Genomic DNA, 27169 nt, shown 5'->3' with positions numbered 1-27169 from the left:
ATTATCTATCTTTCCGCAGCCGGCTGCCTAAGATTTAAAAAATTTGAACCGATAAACAAAATGCTCATGGTCACATCACTGCCACTCGTGAATCCTGACCTCATACCCATCTACTAACCCCCTCAAAACTCATGTGATACTTTGTCGGAGAAGCAGTCGATTGGGCGGTCTCTATCACTCAAGTATCGGACTAACATTCCCATCCACTTCCCCGTGACTCTACCACTGGTCGTGGCCGGCGCCGGTATTGATCAGCATGATAGGGGCCTTTGAGAAGTTGCGAAGCGAGGAAAGATAGCACCCACTCATCTTCCACGGCTCGTGGATGTAACTTCTGGAGGTCCTGGTCAATAACGGAGTAGCAACTGCGGGTGGGCACCTATGCTTATGCTTAATAGTCGCAGTCATAATTTTTTTTAAATTAGTGCCCATGTTTGCCCACTTTTGATTTTTTTTGAAAAGCTAAGAAAATTCTCTATATTTTGCTTTTTTGAACTTTATTGAAACGACCCTCAGTTGCTGAGATATTGCCATGCAAAGATTTAGAATCAGGAAAATTGATTTTTACAAAGTCTCACCCAAACAACCCACCATTTTCTAATGTCGATATCTCAGCAACGAATGGTCCGATTTTCAATTTTAAAATATGAAACATTCGTGAAATATTTTCAAATTTATTATTTAACCAATATTTTCAAAAATATTAAATCGAGACTAACATTTCAAAAGGGCCAAAAATTCACTATAACGTTCTTTTGAAATGTTAGTCTTGATTTGAAAAACTTGAAAATTTGTTTTCGAAAAGATCGGAAAATTTTACAAATGTTTCATATTTTAAGTTTGGGTGAGACTTAAATTAAATCTTTGCATGGCATTATCTCAGCAACTAGGGGTCGTATAAACTAAGTTCAAAAAAATGTTGAGAGTTTTCTCAGCTTACCAAAAAATTTTTTTTTTCAATATTGAGCAAACATGGGCACTAATTAAAAAAAAATGAATAACTGCGACTATTTTGAAAAAAGTTACCTAAAAATGGCTATAACTTGAAAACGGTGTACTTTATAAAAATTCGATTTTACATCGAAAGATTTGCGACCAATATTTCGTTTTTTTTAAATCAGTTTTGATTCAAAAATTCATAACTCGATCAAAGATTTTTTACCCGTTCTGGAAATCTCTGAAAAGTTGGCATTTGATGTCCCCTAAAACATATATAAAAAAGTTTTTTTTCGCAAATAAAGTTTAAGTGACAAAAAAAGAAATTAAAAATCACAAAAAAAAATTTACCGTGCATCATTTTTTTCAGTGTGGTCCTTATCCATACCTACAACATTGCTGAAGACACCAAATCGATCAAAAAATTCCTTCATAAGATACAGATAGAGGGTGACGATTCTCGAGATTTCCAATTTCCCGGTAATCGAGAGTTGAATTTGGAAATTTTCCGGGAATTCCCGGGACCCGGGAGTGTTTTTAACTATGCCAAAAAAACTAACTATGCTAAAAAAAAGTTATAAATATGTTTCTTTTCAATGAATTCAGTTACGATTTATTCATACTTATTCTATGAAACGATAATTGGTAGCCTCATTATTTTTGGGAACTAGGTATGATCTACCTTTTAATTTTTTCCTGAATCTGCAAATACAACTTGTTGTTCGAACTTATTATTAGATTTTTGTGAAGTAAAAAAATAGCTAATATAATTTCCCAGTATCTGGATTTTTGCAATTTGATAAATAGTGACTCAAAACAACAATTCCAGAGTTTTTTTTTAAAAGGACCAATAAACTGTTGTCTTTCATATGTTTATAGGACCTAATAAAAAAAAAAACTCTAGAGTTTAAAATTGTTTTTTTTCTTTTTTAAGGTCAACTTTAAGCGTTCATTGAAGAAATAGTAATCAGGAAAACCCGAATGTTCACATTTGGCGGACCTTAACTTTACAAAGATTGTCAAAGTTTTTTTTTCTTCCATAATATAATTTAATATTGAGGTTGAAGCGAAACACAAAATGACTTATTGACATGAAAGAAGGCGAAATTAAATTAATAAGAATTAAAAAAAAAAAACTAGATTATAAGGATTGCTATGCTTGAAAGAGGATATGGAAATTATACTGATCTTGAAAAGGCTTTTCCCTCTTAGAAATAATAAATAAAAAAATATATTTAAAAAACATTAGACTTCCTTCCTGGAGTCAAACTGCTAAATATGCTTGAAGGTTAATGATAGAATCCACATTATTTTAAGTTCTCTCAATTATAGTTATTGGAATTTTTGATAAGTTTCTTCTTTCTGAATAAGAAGATAAGAGAAACATTAATGCCAATATTGGTTCATTCGAACTTGAGCATCTTATATTGAACATTCAATGTTCTAAACAATTTCAAATGTTTTTTTCTGGTTAGCTTCGATTTGCTTCGATATTTATAAAATTAAAATTTCCCGGGAGTCTCGACCGAATTTCCCGGGAATCGAGAGGTTCAAAAATGGTCGATTTCCCGGGATTTTTTTCCCGGGAATTCCCGCTCGTCACCCTCTAGATACAGATTTTTGAATTTTCATCTATCATTTTTGTATGGAAAGCTGCCAAATTTTTATGGAAAATCATATGGACAAACTAGTGATGCAAAATTGCTTCTTTGGGCATACCGAAGGCACCAAAAAAGTTTTAGCCAGATTAAAAAATACAAAAAATCGATTGACCGAAATCTCAGATAACTGCTCTTACGTGTAGAGTTAATTTCAGGAAATTTTCTAAACTTATCGAAACAAATATTTTCTGAGATGGTTACTCGTGGCCTCTTTTCAATATTATCGAAAAACTATTTTTTTTTAGTTAAAGTCAACTTTAAGTGGCCATATCTCGAAAACGGTGCAATTTATCAAAATTACTGTAAAGTGTTTTTGGATTGCAAATTCAGTTGAACTTTAAAATCTGTAATAATAAAGAAAGGTAAGAATCACAAAATAAAAAAATAGTATTTTTTCGAAATTATTTTATGTGAAAAAAGTTTCAATAAAAAATCGGCAAGAAAATCCGTGTACCAAATTATTAAGAAAATTCCTCATTAACCTACAACATTGCCGAAGACACTAAATCGAACAGAAAACTTCTTTAAACAGGTATACATTTTCGAATCATATGCCATTTTTTCAAAGACAGCTGCCAACATTGCATGGAGACATTGATGGGTGAACAAATTACACAAAATGGTCATTTTTGGTCATATGGAAGGCCCCCAAAAAGTTTGAACCACCGAAAACAAAAATTCAAAGGTAAATCAATGACGTTGGCGTAATTTACATTCAGATTGTTGCAGGATTGGGTCCGTAAGTTTGACAATTTTGGAAAAAGAAGATAACAACTTCCTTGGTTGCTGTACCCCCCTTATTTAAATATTATTTTTGTTTCTAACACTCAAACTTTAAAATTGTTTTGTTGTATTTTTTAATATCAAGCATCATGTAAGCCATTCCCTTACATTTTCAGCAGGAAATGTTTATATTTTGTACAACAAACTGTGCTTAGATACCTTTCACCAAGTGCACTTAAAATATTGTTTAAAAAAGTGTTCCAAATTTGGGGGATGACTGAACCATGATAAAAAATATATTGTTAAACTAATCAAGTTTCTATGTTCCGATGCTCCAAGGCAATGAACTCATCTTCTCCAAGCTAAACCCCTCGTCATCGTTGTGTTGTCATCCAAGTCACTTCCGATGGTGCAACGAAACAATTACTTTTAGATCAGCTCGCCCAGTCCCATAACCTCTCATCTCCACCCCGATAATTACGAGACCACGCAAACACTGCGGATGAGCCCACCTCTCACACACGTGTGTGTGTGTATGTTTTTGTTTGTGTCATCACACCCTTATGCACACTAACAACCCGTGAACACAAACACTTCACACCGTCGTCGTCGTCGGTGGATAAAAACTGATCCTCAGCGTGTCACGCGACAAAGAAAAGTGGCCTCCCTCTGGCCACGTGTATAAGGTTGCAACAATAACAAGCTATTGTTCAGCTGGAATCCACGTCAAACGACGAAACGTGCTGATTAAAACTTTTTTTTGAGACGTTTTCTGCATGAAATTTGATCGCTCTCAACGAGAGCTCACAGATACAAATAAAGTGGTTTGGTACTGTGAATTTTCTTTGTATTTTGCAGTGGATTAACACCCCATTAAGACCTGACTCTGCAGCCTAAAAGTGGACAGGCCGTTTCCGGAAGTGCATCATCCTCTCTTTTGCTATGGTGGCGGAGCAAGTCACCCCGTGATAGGTTCCGGTGTCGGACGGCGGTGGTGCCAACAGCCACTTGGACACGGGATCTAATTAAGACCTGTCTTGTCTTGGGTGAGCTTACACGTGAAGAAGACTTTATTCTTCTTCCTTTATGGGCCTGTCACAGGGTTGAACAAATCGGATTGTGTAACATCGCACTTGTTCTAGGCATCTTCTTCTTTTTTTTTTTTTGCTGTCTTGCATTATTCTACCAGACATGATTTTTCTATACACAACTGTTTATTGTTAAGGGCAGACCCCCGGAACAAAAACAGAAGAAAAAAAAAACTATTGCACGTGGCACCACCCCAACCACTTGACATGAGTTGACTTGTGGGGTTGTGTGTTGGTGGTGATGGAGGCGGCTTTTATTATCGTCCCCTTGCAATCTCGGATTTCCCCACGCTCGGCTCGGACACTTACGAGTGGGTTCTCCCCACGTGTTCCGGTGCAATGACATTTTGAAACGAGAGTTGACTTTTGTGTTGTGCTCTATTGTTACAGCCGAGGAACTTTTGGTTTGGGTTACACATTCTGACTTGGACTAGTTTTGTGAAAATTTACTACAATTTTATTTGTGTAAGTAAATAAGTTGTGCCCTTGTAACTATTTTTTTAATTTTTTTGTGTTCGTTTTTTAAGACTTTATTTTTTGGGGTTATCTTCTTTGCTGTATTTTAACTTCTTGTGGATTATACCAATGAAACATAAAAAAGTATATTTTTTCATCTGGATAATAGAGCTAAAAGAGCTACAAATATTGTTAATAATGCATCGAAATTTGATATGAACTCAATTATGTTAAATATTTTGTGGTTGTGGACGTTTTCACAAATCGATTTTTCTTTGATTTTTTTATTCGAATGATTTTTTGTCCATGCATTCCCCATGTCAAAACTGCGATTTGGCATCATTAGTTTTTACATAAAGTCTTTTCAGAAAAAAAATGTACACAGAAAAAATGTTTTTGATTGATTTTAAATGTTATTTAAAGGTTTTACCCACTCCTCTCCTCATTTAACGTCCCGAAAAATCTGAGGGCAGAAAAACTAAAAAAAAATGTTGATGGAAATGAAATCCCCTCCGTTAAGGATATTTTGTAGCATGTTTGGGTCAATACAACACATTACAATTCGAATTTTAGAGAATTTACGAATTACAAACAAGTTTTTTTTTCAAATTTTTTTCGTCAAATCTTACATTTTTTGAAAAGAAATGATTGCATTTTAACTGTACAATGTATTTTCCAATGATTTGTTCATTGCATTGATGATATTCTGGCTTGCAATCTCAATTTTAATTATTATTTATTTTTATTTTTTTTGTTCCTCACTTTTGCCCTAACTTTGCATTATGAAGTAAATGTACATCTGCAGAAATATCTTTTAAAAAGCTGAGAAAATTGAAAAAAAAGCTTCAGCCAAATAAAAAAAAAAGGAAAATTTAAGAATATTTAAAGTCTCGAGAAAGATTATGAAGTTCTACAGTAGCGTGGTTCATGGATATATGTGTTCAATTTCGTTAGCATACACCGGAATTTCAAAGTTCTATGACCCCAGAAGCTAGCCTGAAAATTTGAGCTTATTTGATTATGGATTAGTTGCTCCAGTTTTGATCCGAGGTTAGTATGGAACATTAATCAATTTATTATGGAAAATTGTAACTTTTTACTTCTTCTTATAGATAATTTCCCAAAAACCTTTTCAAATTTTCCTATTCTCAAGTTTCTTACAGGTTTTGATCCGGGGAACAACTTTGTAGAATATCGCAAAGCGCTAGAAATTGATCCCGAAACTATTCAGGATGTTTTTTGGAATTTAATTTTTTTCGGCAAAAATTCAAAACATGCAAAGTTTTGCATTTTTGAATTTTGTTGATACGACCCTTAGTTGCTGAGATATTGCCATGCAAAGTTTAAAAAACAGGAAAATTGATGTTTTTTAAATCCCACCCAAACAACACACCATTTTCTAATGTCGATATCACAGCAACTAATGGTTCGACTTTCAATGTTAAAATATGAAACATTCGTGAATTTTTGCGATCTTTTCGAAAAAATTTTATATTTTTTTAAATTTTTAAACCAAGACTAACATTTTAAAAGGGCGTGATATTGAATGTGTGTGGCTCTTCGAAAAATGAAGTTGAAAAATTTTTGCGACCAATTTCTCGATTTTTTGAAAAAATCAGTATTGATTCAAAAATTTATAACTCGCCCAAAAATTTTTCGCACAATCTGGAAATTTCTGAAAAGTTGGCATTTGAAGTCCTCTAAAACAAATAAAAAAAATAAAAATAGTGTTTTTTTGCAAATCAAGTTTTAGTGACAAAAAGCTAAATAAAAAATCAGCAAATTTTTTTTTTACCGTGCATCATTTTTTTTCAGTGTAGTCCATATCCATACCTACAACTTTGCCGAAGACACCAAATCGATCAAAAAATTCCTTCAAAAGATACAGATTTTTGAATTTTCATACATCATTTTTGTATGGCCAGCTCTGCAAAGTTCTTGGACTATGTAGAAATCCTAACAAGTCACTAAAAAACGAATTGTCCCGATTGCTTGAGTTATGCCAAAGAACCAACGAGTTGACTTTACCGATCCAACTTTTTTGAAGGCTTGGAAGTTGGACTGATAGTCTGAGTTGGTTGAAAATGATCCAAAACCACGTCATCACTTAGGCAAATCTGTGTTTTCCTTCAAATATGAACTTTGTTATTAAATTATCGTAAAAACTCGTTGTTCAATAATTACAGTTTTTCCAAACCGAGTCAAATTATTATATCAAATTTCCGGTCTGCTATCAAATGCTTAGTAGAGTGCCCAGAAAAAATGACCCCCTGCTCCACAAGCAAATAACGTGTTTTTGAGTTATTTTAAGCATCTGTGCAAATTTTGAGCGATGTTGGTTGGGATCAACCCATTGATACCAGAGCCTAAAGTTGATTAAAATAATGTTTTTCATACAAAAATGACTTTTTTAAATCGCTAATAACTTTTCAGGATCGTGTTTTACAGCTTTGGTATGTTCTACAAAGCTGTAGAGCATTAAATTTCCAATGAGAATCTCAATTTTGGGAATATTTTGATGGAAGTAGCGCACCTTGCAGACCAAACTGTAAGAAAATTCGGGTTTCCATAGGTAAATGTTGACCGATTTTGCTCATAATTGGGTCATCCTAAAGTCCTAAAATAGCTCAAGGAACAATATTCAGCTTGTGAAGCGAGGTTTTGAGAAAAATTCCTATATTCTGGGCAGCCTAATGCTTAGTTTGCGTCATGGCCTAATGTTGTGAATTTTGAACAAAATTGCTCCCCGAAATTTAGATAAATATCATTGAATACCATTTTGAAAAATAATGTTTGAAGAACTGGCAACACTGTCCCAGGAAAACGAGAGTTAAGTGGAAATGAATTTAATCCCATTTTCTTGAATGAATAATATTCAAAAATGTAAATTGTTGTCTTTTCTTCTAATTTTTGTTTGAAATAAATGTCATTGATATCTGAAAACAATTGTTTTATGACACCTTCCTTTCAACAAATTGTCTGAGCTTCGTATCTTTGTCATTGCAAGAACCACTCAACAGTCCAACAAAAGCTTGAAGCTATTTTCGTTGCGCTATTGTTGCTCTGATTCTTGGACTTTGTTGTCCAACCCAGAACCGTTGACGGAACCGGACATCACAGCTCTGCCGACAATTTCGCAGCAATTGTGTTGTGTTGCATCCTTGGCCGGAACCCTCGAGGTTGTCGGCAATAAAAGAAGGAAATATCACAAAAATATTGTGTTATTAAAGAGATGTCTTCTGGTCGCTCTTTTTTTAATACTCCGGTGACACCGAGGTCGTTGGGGGACGATTAAAAGGCCGCCGGCTGCAGGGATTTTTATGGCGTCACAGCGAGTGAACACAATAAGGACATCCGGGCCGACAGTCCCTGGAGGGTGGTAAAACGCTCACTTCAACTGATTCTTTAAGTGAAATGACAAGTTAGTGTACTTTTTGTGTGGTAAATTCTCTGATTTTTGTTTTACGAATTTTATAACATGACATTCCGCTTTGTTAAACTATTTGATTTACGAAACATTATTTATGTTTCAATATAGCTCCGAAAACTTTCCCATTTTCTTCTCCAAAGCTGAGACAGCTGGTTCACATCCAATGGAAAACTTTCCTCCAATAGAAGTCGTTCCCAGTAAGTACCAGTTTCAAGTTCCAATCAGTTGGAGAGACTTGCACTTCCCTTCCCCACTCCTCCAAAGTGACTTAACCTTGGCCAATTTTTCCGACCAACCTGCCCAACCAGAGAGAAGGAAATGAAACTTATAGGAAAGTGGAACCAGGATGATTCTTGGCGGTAATTTCTGCCATCATTAGTGTGGATGAAGACATTTCCGGTGGAACACCGCACAGCTTTAGTGCTCTCCAGCGTCAAACCACCGATTTGAAGGGCGGTGTGGTTGACGACCTGGTCGAGGCAGGTGGTTCGGTGCATCTCAAGTTGACTGTCAGAAGGTTGGCAGTGGTGTGGGAAGAACTAGAACTCAGTTGATAACGTTGGGACCATCCATAAACCACGTGGACACTTGAAGGGGGGGGGGGGGTCTGGCGATTGTCCACGATCCATACAAAAAATTTTGTTTTGTATGGACAATTGTCCACGAGGGGGGTGGGGGGTTGAGATTCCTTAAAAAAGTGTCCACGTGGTTTATGGATGGTCCCGTTCTTACTTTTGATTTTTTTTTAATTATGAATCGTTATTTTTTGCAAGCTTAGTTTTGTTTTGATGATAGTATTTACCACAATATACTGTTTTTTTTTGTTTTCAGCTTTGATTTTCTTCAAATATTTTTTTTTCTAGGTAGTAGAATTATGTCATTCATTTTGTTTTTTTTTGTGTATTTTTATAAACAGAACCACTGCAACTACTAGTATCGGTGACTACAAGAGGACGGTGCATTCTCTGATGTCGGTCACAGGTGCATTGGAGTGGCCCAGTTGTGACTTGAACTGACTTCACCAGACTGACTGTGGAGTTAGGTTTGGAGTTGGCATCGTTACACTTGAGTTGCACTTGTTTCTACTGCGTTCAACAATACCATGTTAACATTTTAAAAACATGCCGTATCCTATCATCATCAAGCCCACTCTCAAATATTTCCCACACAATGTCACGCACCATGGCAGAAATTTGCAATCCTTGCCTTGGGAAAGTTCATTCATTTTCCAACCTTTGCATATGTCAAGTCAAACCCCCCCCCCAAACGTGGGCCAGCCAACATGTGATGAAATTTTGGCCACCCCCGCACGACCACACGTGTGCGTGACTTTACAAGTTCGGTGCAGGGTGGACGAAGAAAAGGGTTCCACACGGAGAAGGATTCAGTCATTTAGCGAATGGGTTCTTTTCCCAAGAAACGTACGTTGCGGCACACCTGGCTCGTTTGGTGAAAAAAAGGATAATGGGTTTTCTCTCGTGAAAATGTCAGCAAGGTTGTTAATGTGGACGACCAAAACGTGGCTGTCATGTCGTGGAGAAGAACCGTCTGTGGGTGGAGGAGAGCATTTTAGAAATATATTTTGATTTCAAATTGGTTTGTGGAACCTCTCTACCAACTCACACGAAATCGGGAAAAGTTGCCCCGACCCCTCTTCGATTTGCGTGAAACTTTGTCCTAAGGGGTAACTTTTGTCCCTGATCACGAATCCGAGGTCCGTTTTTTGATATCTCGTGACGGAGGGGCGGTACGACCCCTTCCATTTTTGAACATGCGAAAAAAGAGGTGTTTTTCAATAATTTGCAGCCTGAAACGGTGATGAGATAGAAATTTGGTGTCAAAAGGACTTTTATGTAAAATTAGACGCCCGATTTGATGGCGTACTCAGAATTCCGAAAAAACGTATTTTTCATCGAAAAAAACACTAAAAAAGTTTAAAAAATTCTCCCATTTTCCGTTACTCGACTGTAAAAAAATTTGGAACATGTCATTTTATGGGAAATTTAATGTACTTTTCGAATCTACATTGTCCCAGAAGGGTCATTTTTTCATTTAGAACAAAATTTTTCATTTTAAAATTTCGTGTTTTTTCTAACTTTGCAGGGTTATTTTTTAGAGTGTAACAATGTTCTACAAAGTTGTAGAGCAGACAATTACAAAAATTTTAATATATAGACATGAGGGGTTTGCTTATAAACATCACGAGTTATCGCGATTTTACGAAAAAAAGTTTTGAAAAAGTTACTTTTTGCGTTTCTCTTTGTTTCGTCGTCCGTGTCTGTCGCGGGTGACCATGAACGGCCATGATCGATGACGACCAACTTTTTCAAAACTTTTTTTCGTAAAATCGCGATAACTCGTGATGTTTATAAGCAAACCCCTTATGTCTATATATCAAATTTTTTGTAATTGTCTGCTCTACAACTTTGTAGAACATTGTTACACTCTAAAAAATAACCCTGCAAAGTTAGAAAAAACACGAAATTTTAAAATGAAAAATTTTGTTCTAAATGAAAAAATGACCCTTCTGGGACAATGTAGATTCGAAAAGAACATTAAATTTCCCATAAAATGACATGTTCCAAAAATTTTTACAGTCGAGTAACGGAAAATGGGAGAATTTTTTAAACTTTTTTAGTGTTTTTTTCGATGAAAAATACGTTTTTTCGGAATTCTGAGTACGCCATCAAATTGGGCGTCTAATTTTACATAAAAGTCCCTTTGACACCAAATTTCTATCTCATCACCGTTTCAGGCTGCAAATTATTGAAAAACACCTCTTTTTTCGCATGTTCAAAAATGGAAGGGGTCGTACCGCCCCTCCGTCACGAGATATCAAAAAACGGACCTCGGATTCGTGATCAGGGACAAAAGTTACCCCTTAGGACAAAGTTTCACGCAAATCGAAGAGGGGTCGGGGCAACTGCTGTGTGAGTTGGCGGAGAATTACCCGGTTAAAATTTTTGATGTCATAACTTTTTTCCGTTTGTGCAAGATATTTCGTAGAACTGAACTCTTCAAATATATGTAACCAATTTTAAAAACGATTTTCGTGAAACCTGATCAAAAATCCAAAGTCCATTTTTCGATACTCGAGAGGTTGGAAATTCTGACCGCTTCCATCTTTGTTGATTTCAACTTCAATAATTTTTTCAATGAATCCTAATGCACAATCTTGAATTGAAATTAAGTGTCAAAGGGACTTTGATTAAAAATTGTATGGGGTTCTAGCATTTCAAATCAAACGATTTCCTCTTTAAAATTATTTGGAAATACACAGAAAAAAATATGCTTATATTCATCAGGGAATAATGACAGACCTTGTGTTAAAAAAATGTAATATCAAATCAGGTACTGATGAATTTTTATCAGTTAATAATAAATTTCATAAGGTTCACATTTTTACACATTTTTAGGTAAAAATATCACAATAATCTATTATTCAACAAACCTTATTTTCAACCTTCCAAAATTCTACTTTTTTCTGTGTAGTTTCAAAACTGCAGCCCTTTCCCTTTTGTATTGTAATGTTAAACAACTCTTTAAAAGATCAGCTGATGCAAATTATTTATCATTTTTTTTAACTAGGCTAAAACATTTCAGAAGGTCCAAAGGACGTAATATAAACATTTTGGACCATTTCGAATTTTATAGATTGATTTTGAATAGTGGTTACTAGAGCTTATAGGACAACAAACACAATAACAATGCTGAGTAAAGCACTGTTTGTCCAAATGTTAAATTCCAAAAATAAAAGTATAGCTAATTTTGCTTATGTTGAAAATATTTTCAAGTATGAATATTCATGGAACTTTAATTAAAAAAAACTAAGATATTTTTTTACCTAAGTTTGACCCTAAAATGGCTATATTTTTGAAACACATTTTTGTTTGTAAAAAAATGTCAAATACGTTTCGACATTAAATAAATGTTACTTTTAAAAAGGCCATTGCAAACACTTTTTCAAGTTTTTGTCCCCCACCCGCCTTAAAAAGTTTCTCAAAAAATTATGGGGCAAAAAAGTAATTACTGCAAAAATAAAAATTTACAATGAAAAAAAATTACAATCGAGCGTAAACTATTAAGGATACCACAATTTAACAAAGACGGGAAACTTAGAGAAAAAATATTCATGTATTCATCGAAATTTTGCAAATTTGTGACAGAGGCATAACTGTTATGCTGTAAAAAGCATTTTGTGATACTTTTTATCTTAATTTTTTTGACAAGTTGGGCTTGAAAATTTAAAGTTAAGTTATTTTTATTTTCTCGCCCCTTGACCACGACCAGAGTCGAAGGACAATAACTTTAAATAAAATGTGTATTATTTGTAAGGCAATGAGTTAATTTTTTTAAAGGACTTTTTCCATTATTTTTTTTCAAATAAAATAAAACATACAAAATAAAAATACAGTGTAAAATTTTTGGTTCAAGGGAGTTTCAAAACTGTTGAAAATATAAATTTAAGAATTAGTTAATATTTTGCAACATTGTAATTATTTTTCAAGTGCCCTCTTCAGGCCTACAACTTTTCTAATGACGCATCGATTGTATCGAAGCTGTTTGTTAGAGAGACCCCCGGCAAAATTTGGCTTAAGAGCAACGTTGCCAGATTTTTTTGGAGGAGATCTGTATTTTCTTGACAATAAATCATTATTTTATCTGTATCATGTCGAACTCGAAGCCATAGAAGACATTTTAAAATTTTTAACAGCATATATAGCCTTTTTAATCATATTTAGGCAATATTTAATTACTAAATTGATGAAACTATCAATTTTTTCAAATCTGTATATATTCAGATTTTTGGGTTTTTTGGGATCGAAGTATCTGTAAAATACAGATTTATCTGTATATCTGGCATGTCTGCTTAAGAGTATGGATTTCTTTGAAAATAAGAGTTACACTATTTATTTTTTGATTCCATTTTTCACGCAAAATATTGAATTGTGCTAAATAATATTTTTTAAATAATATCGTTTTTGAATATGTTTCATAAGACAAAAATTGCATATTTTGAGCTACGGTCAAAATGTATTTGCTGCTAATTTAAAAAAAATGTATAAAAAATGTAAATGATTTCATTTAAGATGTACCATCACATTTGAAATCAAAAATTATATTGAATAAAATTTTACATCATGCTTCGTTTTTATCTTAAAGTCATTTCAAATTAATATGTTAAGACCAGCCATGCCAGATAAACAGATAAATCTGTATTTTACAGATTTTTCAATCCCAAAAATTCCAAAAATCTGGATATACAAACTTTTAAAAAAATGTTATACTTGAAAGTTTCAACAACTTAGCAATTAAATAATGCTTAAATATGATTAAAAAGGTTAAATATGTTGTTAAAATTTTTAAAATGTCTTCTATGGCTTCGAATTCGACATGATACAGATAAAATACAGATTTATTTTCAAGAAAATACAGATTTCCCCCAAAAAATATGTCAACGTTGGTTGTGGCTTTGTTTTACCTGCTAGAAAACATATTTTTCAAAAAGTTAAAAAAAATACAAATTAACCTCAACATCAGAATAAACCACTTATTTCAGACCATTTTGCCTTTTTTCAACGTTTTTATGAAGAAATATGACTTTTTTGTTTTAATTGGAAACACTTCCAGATTTTGGTTGATATAGATGGCATTTTTTTTATCTAAAACATGTAAAAAAATGAGATTTTTCTAAAATAGTTATTTTGCTTAACCAATGTGGTGCAAAGTCGAAATGTTTTTAGATTATAGCTGTTTTTTCAAGGAAATCCTGAGCAATATTCAAAAGCTTGTTGAAAACACCAAATTGTTCAGAAATTCTGTCCTCTAGATATAGACTTTTGAAAATTTATTTTAATGGCCTTCTTGTAGGACCAACAAGGAATTATTTTTATCAAAAAAAGCTTAGTTATCGATACCGAACATTCATTATAAAAAAAACCGCACTCCATTTTGTTTTTCCTGCCATCAAATCAAGAAAAGTGTCACCAATTTGTTAACTCTAACCAAATATCCGACGCAAACACACAAACTACTAACACACAACCGTAGCCACAGCCACTCATTCTAATTCATCGTTTTCCCTTTTGTTTTATCTCCAGCTGTGTGTATTTGCTGTTTGGTTGGTGTATTTGTTTGCAAATGTCACTCTCATTTTTGCCTGTTGTGGTTGTACAACCCTTTTTTCCACAGAAGGGAGAAAACAAAAAACCCATGAATGTCACCAAATATTTTCCTCTGCTAAGTATTGGAGTGTGTTTGGATACACGCCGTGCACACGTACTGACACAAACACAAACAAGCAGATGCACACACACACACCCACACTCACTCAAGCTGCGTGAAGTGAATGAATGAGATTTATTATTTAACTTTGCTCTACAACACACACACACACACACAGTCGCAAACAAAACTACGTTGATGATGATGATGAGAACGAGGACCAGTTCCAGCTGTGCGATGTTTGGTCCCTTTTCCGGAGCGTTTCTTCATGTTTTTATTTTGCTGATGTTGTGTTTGAGTCAAGAAAAGTGTGGGTGCGAGAGCTGGGCGCTCGATGTGGTGGGAAAATATAATCCTAGCCAATTTCCCAGCCTTAAAGGAAAAGTTTCGGCAAACACACTCGCACACACCCCATCATGAGCTGCTAAATGCAAAAATGTAAATATGTTGAATTGTGGCTTTTTCGGTTAGCTCTCACTCTGGGTTTATTTTTTCAGGACAACCCCAACCCCATTTTGGTCAGAAGGGAGGAAGGAGGTGGGGGTAACACATGAAGACGTGACGTTTCCAGAGCGGACGTGGAAAAAAAACACACAAAAAGGTTTGCAAATCTGTGTGAAACCTCAACACTGGCAGTGCTGCCAGAAACAGCAAAAAAGAAAAAAAAGGGAAAGGAAAAGGAAAAACCTAAGAAGGGAACAAAGAAACAAAACAAAAAAAAGTTGAAAAATGGAAACGGCGCGGGAGCTTTTGCCGGTGAAGTGGCGGACGACGACCGCGAACCGGAACTAACCAGGCGGCCCTGGGAAAAAGCTGTTGTTTGGGGAAGTGGCAAAAGCAGCAGCAGCACGCGTTTGGAAGTCATTTTTTAAAACTGTCAGCAACCGGCGGATGTACGGAACGAGGGTTTCCGGACGAGTTAAAGTATGGTTTTAAGTTCTCCTTGTTTTTTTTTCGGATTTACGGTTGATTTTTGTTCAATTTTGAAGAAATAGAAAACAATCCAATATGGTTTAACATTCCAACGCCCAAGGCTCCAAAAAAGTTGGAACGGTAACTTCAACTCGCTGGTTCTCGGGCATAACTCACCCAATCAACATTATTCTTTTTTCCAGTGATTTGTTAGGATGTCTAGATGTTCCTAGAACTTTGCAGAACTCAATTTGATCAAATCTGTAATTTTTGCGATCAAAAACATCGTTCCAACTTTTTTTTCGCGTGTAAAAAAAAAATCGTTGAAAATTCCGCGGAGGCAGTCGTTTTGAAAAAGTTGGAACGATGTTTTCGGTCGCAGAAATAACAGAATTGTTCAAATCAAGTTCTGCAAAATTTTAGGATCATCTAGACATTCTTACAAATCCCTGGAAACAAGAATCGTCCCGATTGGTTGAGTTATGCCCGAGAACTAGCGAGTTGAAGTTACCGTTCCAACTTTTTTGGGAGGCTTGGGCGTCCGTGTAAGTTGGACATACGTTGGGCGTTCCAGTGTTAAAAAAAGAACTACAGGCAACCCCCGGTGGTTGGTCACTTTTTCGTCTGACACTTTTTTAGTTTGTACCCCGTTGGATGGTCAAAGTCGAACTAAAAAGTGACGAACTGTCACTTTTTACACGGCGCTCACGCACACTATCAAAACAAACGATTGCGAGTGTGTGTGAACTCCGTGTAAAAGGGGTGTCAAACTAAAAAGTGACCCCGTTCGTTCGACAACAGTTGGTGTCAAACCATCGGGATTTGAGTGTATCAACATTTTCAGTTAAACAAAATCAGTTCAACGATTCTCTCGAGAATAAGATTTTTTTTGTTTATTTTTTAAACCTTTATGAAACTATGTAGAAATTCAATAACTTTGATTTGGAAATTTCTCAATCACTTTTACTTAAACTAAATCAATAAAATATAAGCAGAATATGCATTTGTTACATTTTTATCACATTTGGTTGTATTTTTATAGTTTGCCGTTCATGCTAACATGGCAGTAATTTTCGCAACTATTGGACCGATTTTCAATGTAAAATGTTTCCATATTCGTAATTAAAAGACGCAACTTTTGGTACCCAGACATTTGTAGGTCATCGCTGAAATTTTGAAATTATCACAGTTTTAGTGAAAAAAGTTGTTTTTTTGCCAATTTCGTTATTTTCCGGCTTTTGAGCGCGGTGCGTCAAAAAACACGGATTTTATTTTCAAAAAATCATATCTCAGAATTCTGTTAATGAACTCCTCCCATTTTTTAGTATGTTATGTAAAAATGTCCGAGGAATCCGATAAAAATATTTCCAGACATAGGCTCTTTGGTCCAGACACCGTCAAAACGGCATTTTAAAGTTAATATTTTTCTTTGAAAGGCCAACTTATAACCATTCATTTGCGTATAAGAAAATTGAAATCGGTTAAAATGGCGAGGAGTTATGATTTTTCTGAAAAAGTGGTTTTTGCGAAAATCGACGAAAATTGCAATTTTTCAGACCACCCTAACACGCCGTAGGTCACCCTAATGGCCAAACAAAAAATACGGGTCTAATTATTTCGGCCAGGGAACCCCCAGAAAAATGTTAAGCCCGATCCGAGGAATTTGTTTTTTCCATGCTGTTTTCGTGGGGAATTGCTGATAAATTCTATTTACTGTTAATTTGTAAAAGCTAAATTGATCTAGTGAGTTGCAAACATATTTTTTTTTGAATAAATTTGAAATTTATTGCAAGATAAAAGTCATTAAACTTTATTTTAAATATTTTTTCGAAGACTTTTGATATTGTTAGTTTGTTTTAAGCATTTTGCTTAACTTCTTTCGACTAAACTATTCATATTTTCCTCCAGTCGATTAACAACCTTATTGAATTTCTTAAAGTGTTTCTATTGATTTAGTTTTCTTTTTTATTTCTTTATGGAAATATGTTCAAAAGTTGTTTTATTTTATCCTTTAGTAAGGTACCATTAAGATAATCTGTTTAAAGTGTAGTGTAGTTTAGTGAATACTTATTTAAAAAAAAATATTTTTATTTATTTATTCTGTGTAATTAATGGAATTTTCAGATTAAAAGTTTATCATTGGTTGAATTCCCAAATTTATCAACTATTTTGAAAAATATCACAAAAGATGATGATGATGAACTTCATATAGAAAAAATCATCTTTTGATGAAGATTGTATGATTTGCCTAATTTTAAATATTTGTCTTTTCATAGTTCGTTTCAATACACTTTTTTTCTAATTCCTAGGAAATTTTTTTTTTCAAAATTTGATTTTTTTAAAACTCTTCACTTGCTTGGAAATTCATGAACGTCCAACTGAAAGGATGCTTTCTCGTAAAAAAAACTTGTTTCCTCTAAGAAACAAGCCATTTCACACAGACTGAACTCGCATTGGCTTCCGGGAGGATGGAAAGCTGTTTATGGTCGGAGGATTCGCATGTTTTCCGTGCGCGTACTTTTCCCTCCTTTGCTGGTGCTTGGCTTAATAAACTTAAAATCTTTATTTGCAAAGTTTTCCCGCGGACACTTTTGCAAGTGCTGCTGCTGCTTTGCTTTTTTAAGTTTTTCTTTTTTCTTTCAGGGTTTGCTTCACCCACTTCCGGTGAGTTTATGTCATTGGCGAAAGCTTTTATTTCTTCGGCGAAGGCTTTTCGGGGACGGGGAACGGGGGGAAACGCAAGAAAACAAACGGAAAATTTTCCGGGAAAACTGAGTCGAAAAAAAAACTTATTCAGAAATTATGAGCTTGAGGAAAGCGAAGCGCTTGGGCGAGTGAATTTTCTTTCGATTTCTTTTTTTGGTTGGTTACGACGATGGGATGGATTGATGACACACAGGACGATGGAAATGCTGTTTTATTGAGAACTGGATAACAAAAAATGATTGAACCTTGAAAAAGGAAAAAAAAAGACACAGAGCGAAATAATGCGAAATTTGACGAGTGAGCTGTGAAAACTCGTTCGAAAATTTACACTTAAAGCGAGATAGGGGAAAAAAATCTTAAAAGGGAATCGAAATTGTAGGGACCACTATAAATTTTGCAAGGATGCAAAAAAATTTATTTGTCAGAACTATTGCGATGAGTTCGTCGCTTTCGTGCCAACTTGTCGTACGTGCATTTTGGACCAAATCGAGTTAAGAACGCCATTTTGTGCAGCTCACAATGCCTCACCTTTTGACCTTCACAGATCCCCAAAACTCGATTTCAATCCTGAGATATTAAAAATAACGAAAAAAAAACTCCGTGCTTTTTTGTCACTTTTCATATGAAAGAAGTTTCAATCTTGTCGTGCTATCTTGACACAGCCTGAAAATTGCTGTAAGTGTGACAATTGGCCAAAGAGATTTCAGGTCAGAACGCGTTTGACACAGGTACGAGCTCGACTACCGTAAACATTTGTAACTAGCAACCAAACTTAACTAAATTTCAAATGATCAACCCCACACAAACGCGATTGTTATTGTTTACATTGCGTGGTCTTATTTTTGTTTATTCAAGGTCAAACATTAAAACGTGTTTTTCTCGGAACGTCAAAAAGCGCCGTACGACAAGTTAGCACAACGGCGTCGAGTTGAGCTCGATTTCAACTCACGAACGAAACCGCGAAACGAGAGAAGCATGCCATGACGAAATGCACGCGAGAACAATAGACGAACGCAAAAGAGAGAGAAAAAGTAAAAGAGAGATAGTGATGTGAGTGAGATTCGGTGGGGTGGGAGAGAGAGTGGTGAGAATCATCAGTGAGAGTTTTGAGACTAATAAGAGGAGTGGGAGAGCGCGGGGCGGTTTGTGTTACACTTACCAACGCACGGATTGTGGTTCACGACGCTGAATATTTTATCACACCGGCGCTTCATGTGGTTGTTTGGACAGATACAGCCAAACATCGGCGATAATCGGAGATTAGTCCACGCTTCGTAGCACAACTCTCTGCGTGTGTGTGTGAGTGTATTTTCCATTGTGATGATGAAAATCCGGTGGTCGATGCGGTCGCCGACGAGAGGAAGAAAACAAGAAGACGAAGAGGCGATTGGTGAGTAAACTTCTGCTATCGTTACACTTTGAAGCACACACACACAATCATAAACACAATTACACGTGCCATAGTGAGCACTGCATAAACAATAGATAAATATTGATAGTGATGGTGGTGGACACGTGGTTTACACTTTTCTTTAACATTTTAGCTCTTCTCTCTGTGGTGGTATTAGCTCAATCTTGATAAGGATTTATACGGTGGTGAATGTGTTGTGGTTTACCTGGACTGAAAACGGATTGCTGATATGAGATAATTAAATTAATGATTCTGCAGAGTATTCTGCTTTTCACTCGTATGTTAAAATGGTGCATGATTTTTTTTTCTTAAAAAAGAGTGGCAATGCAACATTTTTTAGCAAATAAGGATCACCTAAAAAAAAACTTAAAGAAAAATGTTTATTTTGTGTCGAATTCCTATGTGTTTTAGTTTCTCCTTCGTGCGTGTTTTAAAACATAGCAACGAAAACGAACATACTGTTTGGCCATTTATTTAGACTAGAGGGTGACGATTCTCGAGATTTTCAATTTCCCGGGAATCGAAAGTTGAATTTTGTCATTTCCTGGGAATTTCCGGGTTCCGGATTTTTTTTTAACTAAGCCAATAGTGTCAAAAATTTAAATAGAAATGCAATAAATTAGTTTCTTTTCAATTAATTTACCTACAATAAATTAATAATCATTCATTGAAACGTATGAAACGTTAGGTAGCCTCATTATTTTGAGGAACTATTCCTTCCTTTTGATTTTTTCCTGAATCTGCAAATAGAAGATCGTTTTTTGAGCTTTTTGGAAACAAAATTGTAGTTAAAATTTTTATAATAATCTTAATTTTTCAAATTTGTTGTATGAACTTTTTATAAGATTTTTGTAAAGTAAAAAAAATAGGTAATATATAATTTTCCAGTATCGGGATACTTAATACCGACCTAAACAACAATTTTATTTTTTTCTTTTTAAAGTTAACTGTAAAAATTAATGAAGAAATTGAACTTATCTTGAAAAAACTTTTCGCTCTTTAAAATAATAATTTTAAATAAAATTTCAAAAATCATTAGTTTTTCATTTCTGGGATTTTCCCAGTCACGACGTTCTAGCAGGATTCTAGCAGAGTTCTTACTGAGCTGGTTATTCTTACAGAAATACATGCAGAATATTCCACTGTTCTTGCAGGATTCTGGCAGAACCAACTTTGCTAGAATATTTCGTGACTGGGTTACTGCTATGTATGCTTTAGGGTTAATTCTAGGGTCCACTTTTTTTTTTGGTTTCTCTCAATAATAGTTAGTGGAATTCTTAACTAGTTCTAATTTTAACTTTCTAAATGATAAGATTAGAAAAGCATTGGTCTACTCGAACATCGAACTTGAACACCAAAATTAAACATTCAATATAAATAATTTGGAATTTTTCAAATATTTTTTTGAATAGTTTATATAAGTTTTCTTCGATATTTATAAGTATGAAATTTCACGGGAGTCTCGACCAAATTTCCCGGGAATCGAGAGGTCCAAAAATAGTTGATTTCTCGAAAAAAAAAGTTCAAGATAGTATGTCAGAGACATAACCGAAAGACATAGGACCAAACAATTTTAATGAGATTGTTGTTTTTGGATTGCTAGTGAAATTTAGAAAAAGATTATTTTATTTTGATTCATAGATTTTTCGGCAAAATTGTCATAAATGTTCCCCAAGGTGAACCTTCCATGAGGGCACCGGCTACTCCAGGTTGTGGCCACTACTGTCGAAATTGCCATTTTCATGTTCAGTATCAGAAACCATGAATTTTGATACCCATATTGCCAAAACACGTATGGTTCTGTAAAAGGCCCTCCGGGCCCCGGGGGAACCTGCTTCGAGGGCACCGGCCACTCCAGTTTTTGATCATCACTGTCAAAATTTCAGGCCATTTTCATGTTCAGTATCAAAAACCATGAATTTTGATACCCATATTGCCAAAACAAGTATGGTTCTGTAAAAGTCCCTTCGGGCCCCGGGGGAACCTGCTTTGAGATCACTGGCCACTCCAAGTTTTGGCTACTACTGTCGAAATTGCCATTTTCATGTTCAGTATCAAAAACCATGAATTTTGATACCCATATTGCCACAACTCGTATGATTTTGGAAATGTCCCCCAGACCCCGGGGAACCTTCTTTGAGGGCACCGGCCACTCCAGTTTGTGACCACCACTTTCGAAATGGCCATTTTTCATGAGAACCGCCGCATCATAGCGACTTCCACCGGTCCGCTTGGTGCGGCTTTGTACGAATTTCCTCCTTCTGCTGATGCACTATGGTACATTGGGTGGCCAAGTTTCAAGAAAGTGACCTTCTCCAAATATTTTTTGGTATTTTTTTCTCGAAAGTAAACATTCTAACTAAGAAAAATCCAAATTTTCAAAGCTCTAAGTTTGTTCATTACGGAGATACGCAAGCTGAAAGTCAAAAAATGGAGTAAAAATCTAGCGTTTTTCGTAAAAAAAAGGCTGATTGCTTAATTTTAACGTAGCTCAGCAATTTTTAATGTTTTATTTGGACAAATATACATCGTTGGAAAGGTAATGAGATAAGCTTTGAAATTATTAATAGATAAAATGTTGTTTCCAAACCAAAAACTGAAGTTTTCATCGAATAACTGGAGCATTTTTTTGACAAATCATATTTTTTTGTGTTTGTTAATCGAGTACTTTTTTTGCTAACCGATGCTAAACATGAAACTAAGATCACTTGAAAGATTGGATTATAATCTAACATTGCTGAAATTTCCAGCCTGCGATTTTTTGCGTTTTCGGAGATATGCCATTTTGAACATTTACGTTTTATCAAAATTTGCTGCAATCTACATATGCGCCCGTTTAGTTCACTTGCTTTGCTACCTACTTCGTGGGCATCGTCGCTTCAAAAATCAATACCTGGGTTCAAGAAGTTCGAAATGACTTTATTAGAATTTTCTGTTGCCTACATTTAAAATTGAGTACCTTAGTCAAAATAAGGTATTCGTACCGAAGTTTCTCAAGCGAAACTGGAGAATCTCAGTTTGAAAAAGTATTCATCAAAATGTTGACTTAGCATGATGAATTTCTGCGATCAATCCATGAAACTGATCCACATTTAAGTTCTATGTTGGTTAGTACAAAACATCATAAAAAGTACCTTTAACATATCCTGAAGCTGCCACAAACTCTATAATCGAATGAATTTTAAGAATATGGTTTGTATTTTATCGTTTTACTTCATAATTAATATTTTGAATAAAATAATTTTTTCTGTTATTTGATTTAACAATTAAAATTTTCGCAATTTATGCCCGTAAGGGTGGGGGGGGGGGGGTGTCTCATGTTATATGGCATGGACTCACAAAAAGAAACACACAGCAGTAAATAAAAAATATTTGACTTAAAATGAATTTATTACGCTTAACAAAATTTTGTTGGAAGGAAGGAGGAGAGGGGGGGGGGGGGGTAAAAGAAAGAGGAGGGAGGGGTTGTGTCCATAAAGTGGGGATGTATTAGCTTATCCATAATTTAATAATATAAACTTGCAATACAATATATATGCAATTCTGTTGCACTTGCAAATGTATGAAAAGACTATTTATTATAAACAATCAACTATTGAAAAACATGAAAAGTCATAAAAATCGACGTATATCATTTCAATATCATACAATTACCCAAATTTGTATGAAAAAACATTTAAAAAGCAAAAAAATAATTTGGCCGCCTGTTTGTATGGAGATGGCCCATAGTGTGATGGTGGTTCTTCCTTCTGGTTGCTGGTCCTCTTCTTCTATTGGCTGCTGCTGCTTTGTCCTCCGCGCCGGCCAGATGTGCACAGTTCCAGTGCTCGTTCCAATGTGACTTGCTTTTGCGAAATTTTCTGCTTAAATGGCGGCAGAGCCGAAGAACAGCACAAAAGGGGCGCGGCCTCGAATGCATACGCTTGCTCTGATTGGTTATCTGCCCGATTTGAACTGAAAATTACTCATTTTGATTGCACGTTTTAAGCGCTTTAACTATGTTTAGTCAAAGTTATTATGCAACAAAACGATAGCTTAAGTCTTCCCTTTTCGACTGGTGATTGAATCTTCTGGATTAATCGATTGGGGGAAAAGATATAAGCGTTTGAAATATGTCAATTTTTTTCGCACGCTTGTGACGGTTTGGATCGAATTTCTGAACTGGCCCCCCAATAAAGTAAGTAGAGACATAGTCCTATGTCAAAAATTTCGGGAATTCCCGCTCGTCACCCTCTAATTTAGACATTACCTTTATTTTTGTCCATTTTTTGTCTTATCATTTGATTTCAAAATTAATGTTAATTATTTCAATTTGGATTTGACGGTTTATTTCAAAGAATTCACTGGTTAATTCATCTTAAATTTGCCTTCATATTGGTCTATAAAAACTTGTCTTATTCGATAAGCATGATTCAGAGAAGCATGGACAAAATAAGGTGGACTTTATTAATTACAAATTGGCAGTTTGATATTTTACATCGTAACATTCGGAGACAAACAGAGAGAAGATCTCTTCCAGTTGATGATCCAATAACTCAAGAAATATAGTTAAAAATTTAATCAGTAACAATTTCATTGAAAATTACAGTGATAATAATCAATTGTTAATCCACGCGGTGGAAGCCTCTCCCAGACTCGTGTTAAAACCACCGTTATAATCGATCATTTACTCAAGCATACCCCAGAATGGTATGATAATACCGTCGAATTCCCCCACCCATTTACCGCTCCCCCCCAAAAACCCCTCCCCGACCAAACCGGTGTAAACTCCCATCAATATAGTCCGTCTCATCCGGCGGAAAATCGATTTAATTTTAATCACACCGAAGCCACACCACCAAACGAAGGCACCGTAGAACCGGGGAGAGCCACGGCAGCAGTCCGGCGGCTGATCCGGCCGAAAACGGCGCGTTATCGGCTTTGGGCATTCGGTGGTGGGTGAGAAACACCCACAACAACCACGACTTACACACCAACCTCTGAGGCGCGCACACCCTCTTTTGTGGGGGGATCATTTCAATTTGCTGGTTCCACTTTGTAGGGAGACGGTTTTTGGGAAGCTCATTAAGCACGTCATCGTTGGGTGAGGTGCGCGGAGTGGGGGTTGAAAATTAGGGTGCTTCTTTTTGCACACAAAACTGTGTTATTTTTATGTTTAACCTGCCTTCTAGTTACTCAAACAATGTTTTGAACTTAATGTATCAACATTGATTAAAATAAGTCACTTAAATTACCTAGTTGAATAAAGCGGAATTTTAACTGTTTGATGTTTCATTTTCTCATATGAAATTTGGTTGGAATAATTTAGTCGTAAAATTAACGCCAATCAATCGTAAACTAAAGGCTCAGTGTATTTTTTGTTTTTGTTTTTTGAGAGCGCTGAAATAAAAAAAGTCAAAGTAGTTATGTCACAGACATAACCGAAATGGCGTAGACTACGTAAAGTTTTGAGATGTGGACATTGAGTTTTCCATATCTTAATTTTGAAGAATTAGCTAGATACTTGAAATACATTAACGGAATAAGATCGTAAATGGGAGATGGACCCCCCGACAAAACAGAACTTAACACTCCAGTCAACTCAACTGTCATGTAACCATACTTTGAATGTGTTGGTAAATCTTTGACTAGAAAGCCTTATTTAAACAATGGAAACATCGAATGGAGGAGAGAAAAACGAAAAACGATTTTTTCGCGAATCGAATGAAAATTTGGTACCATAATGTGGGGTAGAGAGGGGTTCAGAAAGCTGTACAATCCGTCACCCCCGAAGACCAACACTAGTTCCTGAAAGGCATTTCACCGACTCATCACGGGTGGAACGAGAGACGGGGAGTTAGGCAACTCTTTCAACAGTTTGGAATTGGACACGACGCAATTCTTTCAGAAGCGCTCGCCGCGAATGCGACGAGCTAGTTGTTGTTTCACAACCACGGCTTGACCCACGAGAGGCTCTTCAGCGGAAGGCAGCAGGCGCGCGCCTCATCTCGTTGATGCCTCGTCCCGGGTGGGACGAGGGACGGGGAGTGAGGCAACTCCGAACCACGGCAACCACGAAAGATCCAAACGGTCCGGCCATCGAGAGGCAACTGGCTGACGGTGACGACGAGAAGGCGATGCGCGCTTCTTTTCCAGTTCTGGTCCCTCTCTCCTGCTGCTGCTGCTCTGGGCTGAGCTTTCCTGCTGCTGCTGCTGCTGCCGGTCCGACGTCTGAGACGTGAATGATAGAATGGGCTCTGGCGCGCGTTCTTATATAGCCTTTCGGCCCGCTACTTCCCCTCCTTTTTCGCGACCGACACTCGGTCGCGTTGCTCGGATGATTTTCCCCTCAAAATAGGTACTTGACATTCCCGTCCGTGAGTGGGAAGCGCTCATTTTTTCTTTGCAAAATCTGTGCATTTTGAAAACATTTTAAAACATTCAATTGTTTCAATAGTTAAACTATTTTGCCAACAATGAAAGTTTTATAGCAAATTGCTGAATAATTTTCGAATCGAATGGAACATAAATCGTGTCGATTCAATTAGAGGGAAGGAAGATATAAGCGTTTGACGGATGACGCAGTAATCCAGGGCCTTCGGCCCGGGTTTTTTGGAATGACACCCCAGTACCTTCGACAAAGACGTAAGTCTACGTCAAAATCGGCAAGTCTGATATTTGGCATCATGAAAAAAGGACTCTTTCCCAACCTTGTGTGAGGTCCGCCGAAATATCAAAGCATATTTTTCATTAAGCTTTTTTTCTAGTTTTTTTTGTATGTCTTGAGTGACTCTGCAATACATAGGGGAAATTCTCGTATGTTTGGCAGGTTAAGCACTCGCTCTTAATTCCATCCAATATGCAGATTTTCACTATTCAAACAACTAATTTTGCAAAACTTTTGATAGAAACTTGCTTGCTCACTTCTTAGTGAGCTATTTATCACTCGATTTCAGTTGAAAACGCTTTAAATTAGCTTTAATTGAATGTCAAAGTTCCGACCTGCCAACATCAGAGGCACGCTGGAATTAGATGCTGTTCCCCTATTTGACCTCAAATAAAAAGATAAAAACAAATGGTTCAGAGAGACCCATTGTGTATGTCGCTGAGTCGAAATAGTTTGCGATCAGCTTTGTTTTACTCAGTTATTGAACTGCTTAAAATCTATGTTATCAAGAATGTTTTGCAATCTTGTTGATAACACGACATCAAAGACACATTTAAAAGCAATTTTCATCATGCCAAATACAAATTTACGGCAAACTGTGATAGTGCAGGCCAAAAGAGCGCCGAGCTGGTATATTGTTAGATTCTCTCCTCTCTGAACGCATTCGTGTGTGACTCGGGTCGACGGAGTGGGCAAAGAAATTCACGAAATATTGGTGTAGCTGGGAGAAGCGATTGAGCAAGTCGCTGGCAGCCTGATTGTAGTGTTCGCGACTGGTTGCGAGATCCCGTCGGCAAAGATTGGCTCGGCGATGAGTGAGTGATTTCAGATCTTTGAACCGAATATCAAGACCCCCTCCGTAGTAACAGTTCAATAGGGCGAATCTGCGTGTGTAAACAAGCAGTCTATCCCTTTTGCCCGAGTGACAGTTCACGTAAAGTAAGAGGGGGATAGACTGCTTTTTTTACAAACGGA

General features: G+C 35.9%; 1 protein-coding gene across 9 annotated transcripts in view; it reads right to left on the bottom strand.

Moving 5' to 3' along the window:
- LOC120421797 (uncharacterized) overlaps nt 1-27169 on the bottom strand; it is a 418386-nt gene that overhangs the window by 42626 nt on the left and 348591 nt on the right. For all 9 annotated transcript variants that reach the window (XM_052706538.1, XM_052706539.1, XM_039585069.2 and 6 more), the window contains exon 6: nt 19297-19424. In XM_052706538.1, the coding sequence (XP_052562498.1) occupies nt 19297-19424 (128 nt within the window). The remainder of the gene's footprint in view (nt 1-19296; nt 19425-27169) is intronic.

The sequence above is a fragment of the Culex pipiens genome, chromosome 1 (genome assembly GCF_016801865.2).
Source record: "Culex pipiens pallens isolate TS chromosome 1, TS_CPP_V2, whole genome shotgun sequence".
NCBI lineage: Eukaryota > Metazoa > Arthropoda > Insecta > Diptera > Culicidae > Culex > Culex pipiens.
The sequence above is the reverse complement of the archived record's forward strand: the minus strand, read 5'-3'. Positions and strand labels throughout refer to the sequence as shown.